This window comes from Sardina pilchardus, chromosome 15 (assembly GCF_963854185.1).
Source record: "Sardina pilchardus chromosome 15, fSarPil1.1, whole genome shotgun sequence".
Classification (NCBI taxonomy): Eukaryota; Metazoa; Chordata; class Actinopteri; order Clupeiformes; family Clupeidae; genus Sardina; species Sardina pilchardus.
In genome coordinates this window covers 17142620-17147619 of record NC_085008.1, presented here as the reverse complement: position 1 = coordinate 17147619, position 5000 = coordinate 17142620, and the positions used below count along the sequence as shown (strand labels likewise).

Genomic DNA, 5000 nt, shown 5'->3' with positions numbered 1-5000 from the left:
TGTGTGCGCTGATGCTTGGCGCGGTCGCTGGAGTTGCTGAAAGCTTTCTGGCAGCCGGGGTGCTGGCACAGGTAGGGCTTTTCCCCAGTGTGACTTCGCAAGTGGATCTTCAGATTCTCCAGGCGGGAGAAGGCCTTGTTGCAGCCTTCGAACTGACGCAGAAACCAGGCAGCCAGTAAGAGAGAGAGAGAGAGAGAGAGAGAGAGAGAGAGAGAGAGACAGAGAGAGAGAGAGAGAGACAGAGACAGAGAGAGAGAGAGAGGGGAATAGAGGAAGACATTTTCAGACACACAGAAGACATTATTGCATTAGCTCTCTTGAATGTGTTAGACCTCTACCACCATAATCAACTCAACATCTCAGCGAATAACAGGATAACAAGGATAGCCTCTGAGACCAATAATACATTACAGATAAATACATCATGATTGCAAAAGAGACTTTGATCACACTTTAAAACCACAGGCAATTGGATGGTGACCTATGGACAAACAATGTGTGTGTGTGTGTGCATATGTGTGTGTGTGTCTGTGTTTGTATGTGAGTGAGTGTATGTGTGCAATCTATACGGTGTGTACACAGTAACTCATTTTTTAATAATGCACAAGTGCTCAAGCGTGGATAAACAGCATTTACTGACGGTCCTCTTACTCGTACTGCTAAGCACTCTGTTAATGAGCCCCACAGATTCAATGGCTGCCTCATAATTCATGAGCAGTCAGCTTAAACTTTCACCCTCCTCCCTCATAAAAGAGAGAGCCCCTAAAGAGAGAGAGAGGATCGTTGTCCTCCACTGACTCCTCCATACCATGAACTCCAGAAAGGAGAAGGGGGCCCGGCGGGGCCATTACTGGCCCGGTGAGTTTGGTGTAGGAAGTGGCCTGACATATCCCTTACAGGTCAGCCTCAGCTCCATAAAGGGACTCGCCGCAGAGTCCCGGCCACGCCGGACTGACATTAATACGCGCACGTTAGCCAGGTTGCCATGGCGTTCCCCCGTGAAACAATGGGAGCCTTTGCGCCAGTGAAGAGCACATCGCGGAGCCTTTGCTGCATAATTACTTACCTGTTACCCTATCTCCTCGCTCCGCCTACCCCCCTTCACTCACACACACACACACACACACACATACACCCTCCCATTCCGATGCGGACGTCGGCAACCAATCAGGAGAGGTGGGCCTGTGAGAGGGGGTGGGGGATGCGCGGCTTGTCAGAGTGAAACCTGACATGGAGGCCCCTCCCTCAGCTTTTGTTCCGCTGACCGGTCCCTGAAGCTTGGGGCTTCGTCGTCGCCGCAGGCTCCTGTTACAGCGAAGGAGCGGGCGGGCATTCTTCTAATAGGCCCTTCATCCGCGCCGCCCGCGACTCAATGCTCCGCGCCGGGCCTCCTTCAGTTACTTGAAGGCCACTCTCTATTGACACCGATCCATACAATAGGGGTGAAGGAAACCTTAGCCTGGCACGTCGAAAGCGAGATTCAAGTGACCAGGATTATGTTTTGATGTGTTGGTGTGAGAGTGGTGTCTAAGTATGTGTATGTGTGTGTGTGTGTGTGTGTGTGTGTGTGTGTGTGTGTGTGTGTGTGTGTGTGTGTGGGTGTGTGTGTGTGCGTACATCAACACGTATCCAAATTTAAGATCCTGAAATGGGGCAACACAAACTATTTTCAACAACGTTTGTTGAAACAACTAGGCCTAAGTTTCCTCATAGTTGTTTTTCACTAAACCAATGAAAGTACAGTACAATACCTGCTTCTGTGTTCATATAAAAAGAGCCAACACACTCCGTACCCAATAATGGCATAAATATATGAACTATATGCTGTGTGTTTTAAAAATGGTCAACGGATAGACTTCAGCCATGATGATCAGCCCACCCTAGAGCAAGAACTCCATCCCAGCAATGTGCTGACCCAGACTAGCTTTAGAGGGCTTTGAAAACATCTAAAAGTGTCAGACCGCACAGTTAGAGCTCCAGCCATATTATTATTTCAGAGTCAGGAAAATCAAATGTACAGAACCAAGAAAATACAGGACTTTTTAATAAAATCTCACAAACGGAGGCTATCTGTACCGGTCTCGGCTCCCAAAAACGTGGCCTGCAAATCTGAGTTCTGAAAACAAACAGACACCTTATTGATGTACCAAAGCTGTGTATTTATGTATAGGAGGAAATAATCACTCTTTTATTGCTTTGTTAATCATGGTACAAATTTCAGACTAAATTAAATGTACAGGGCCCACTGAGAACCCAATGTACCAAAAGCTGTGGAACCAGCGGTTTAGAGAGTTCTCTTCAACCCCTCAGCCGTCCGTCATTCTAATGGTGTCTTGAACATACATCAGCATTCTGGGACGCAGTACAAACCCACCATTCACTCAGACACTAAACCATGCATCAGACATACGCTGAACAGTAAATCCATAAAGGGTAAAGTGCAAGTTCAACAGCACAAATTCTATAGGTTTAAATAAAGAATTAAAGACATTTCATACAAGCTTGTTACAGGGGCCCATTAAACAAACTCAGGTTAACAGCACTAAAATATTGGTAAAATGATTGAAAGATTGGACATATGTCTCAATAAGAAACATGCAATCTTGGATCCTTGTGATGCCCTTAGGGCTTAAAGGTAGGGTATCTATAGTTGATGCGAATGTTACTTAAGTTAACAGTTAGAAGTTAGATGTTATGCAGAACGGCTGTAGAAAAAATTGAAGAATGATGTGGAGAAAAAAAGACTCCTGGGTCTTCCTATCCTTTTCTGCCATAGTGCCGGTCAGCCCCTAGCCTGTGGTGTAGACGTGGTTGAGTGACGGCCAGGCCTGGAGCCCAGATGAAGTCCTCTAACCACACCGGACAGCTCTGCCTTCTGCCTGGCTGCTTTGATATTATTTATGAAAACAGTTTAGACGCTAATCACATTAATTACTTTAAACGTGTTTGCCTTTCCCTTCTGAGCGCTTTGGCCGAAGGTAAACGGACTGATAAACCGCAGGAAGGCGAGAGCGCTGGCGTAAAGGGGAGGCCTATTGACACCAGGTGATTTTGGAAGGGGGCCTCTGGCCTGTCAGCAAACACTGGGGTCCATCCTGACGGGGGCCATCAGAGTCGCAGAGAGGACCATAACAGACAGATTGTGGCGCGGGCCGGGCCATGGGCGTAGCCTTGCGCATAGCCTCACGCATAGCCGTGGGCCTGATGCTTGCATGGGAAATGAGTTGTGACTGGCGCGGAGAAGTGCTGGCAGTCGGGCGGCTAAATGGCCGCAGTGTGTCGCTCCGACGGGCGGCTCATTAGCGTCCTCGAGCCCGTGCGCTGCCCGCGGAGATCACCCCGAAAAAAAAAAAAACCCAAACCGCCCCATTATTGGCAGATGCTCGGAAAAAAGCGGCCTCGGACGGATCAGCTGCTGACATCTCCGACAGGCCTCTGATGGAACACCTTGCGAAGAAATGAAGGGGGAGAGAGAGAGAGAGAGAGAGAGAGCACCCGGGAGGAACAACAAGAGGCACTCAGGGGCCGAGGCCCCTTCCGAGATCGGCCTGGCTCCTCACCCAGTGGGCCGGGGTCGGGCCCCAGGAAGCCTCTGTTCAATGTGCGTTTTGTGAGAGTCACACAGAGGCCATTTAAACCGGGGGAGAGTCAAAGGTCCCCTCGGCCTCTCTGCGCTGACATGAGGGATGCCTTTGAAAATCACACATACACCATTATGCGTTAATATCCCCAACCTGCTCTCAGCAGCAGCGCCGCTCCCCAAGGCCCTAGGGCCTGCAAACAGGATTACAAATGTTTGGCTGGTAACAAGCATTAAGTACATTATTACTCATAATTAGTGGGCTTCGAGTAAACACAAAAGGTGTGCGAGACTTAACGAGCTCCATGATTTCATCAAGGCTTGATGACTTTCCTGTAATGCGTAAGGACACTTAAATTGCTTCAGCTCTCACAAGGTTGAGTACAGTGGGATTTTTTCTCTCTCTCTCTGTGTGTGTGTGTGTGTGTGTGTGTGTGTGTGTCTGTGTGTGTGTGCACGGAAAAGAGAGAAAAAAGGAAAAGGGAAATTCTTTATCAAAAGCAGATCAAACCAATTCCTGCTGCTTGTAATGTTCCTACAAGTAAGAGAGGTTTCTGAGGTTTAAGGCTGGGTATTTTATATAGGATGACCTGTAAAGGAAAACCACCGACACTTCAGCCTGCCTCTCAGACTAGGAGCTGAAACGGCACGTTCAAACTGCACGGCCGGGGAAACATATGCGTTTAATCTGCCTGCTTCCAAATGCCCCCTGGCAACCACAGCAAAGAGCAGAAAAACGTAAATGGATGAAATTATATCCATATGATTCAACGAGACAGCTAAGGAGAGGCAGGTTTCTCATGCGCCTCGTCAGGGTACAAAATTAAACACAGCCTCGCTAAAACATTCACATTACATAGTTTACACATATCATTTCCACATCCAAAACGGGACCTTTTTTAGCAGCCAGCTTCATCTGTTGCGAATAGGCCTTAATTTGAATCAAAGATCGGGGTGTGTGGGTGTGTATTTTTCTGCCGAAACTTTGTGTTTGGAGAGATTAATTCATATGAACAGGCAAGTGTTTTTCCCCCCAAATGCGTTGCGTTCTCTCGTGTTGCTTTTTCTCCGTTTCACAACATTTCCAATCATTTTCGCAAGTATCATGACGCGGGCACCAGTGAGACATGTGCGACTTGTGAGCACGCGCCAGATGGCACTCCAACGGCCGTGCGATAACTCGGCCGATAAATTGGCGCAGGAAGTAGTCATGTAAATAACCAGAGAAATTGCCCTGAAAAAGTCCGCTCTCTCTCTCATGCGAGCCTTGTTAGGGCAGATTACAGCCGTGGATGGCACGGAGAAAAAAAAGGAAGCGTCCTATGATGGCTAAATTGGCCATCTCATGTAATTGTTCAGCCATCTCCTGTTTCGTATGACAGAAGGACACTTATGGGCCGAGATGTCGGAAGGGAAATCA

At 48.0% G+C, this 5000-nt stretch overlaps 1 protein-coding gene across 1 annotated transcript in view; it reads right to left on the bottom strand.

The window, feature by feature from the left end:
• Positions 1-5000, bottom strand: part of LOC134102434 (zinc finger protein GLIS1) — a 39708-nt gene that overhangs the window by 20050 nt on the left and 14658 nt on the right. The window contains exon 4 of the mRNA XM_062556532.1: positions 1-152. This exon is cut by the window's left edge and continues 10 nt beyond it. Coding sequence (XP_062412516.1) covers positions 1-152 — 152 coding nt within the window. The remainder of the gene's footprint in view (positions 153-5000) is intronic.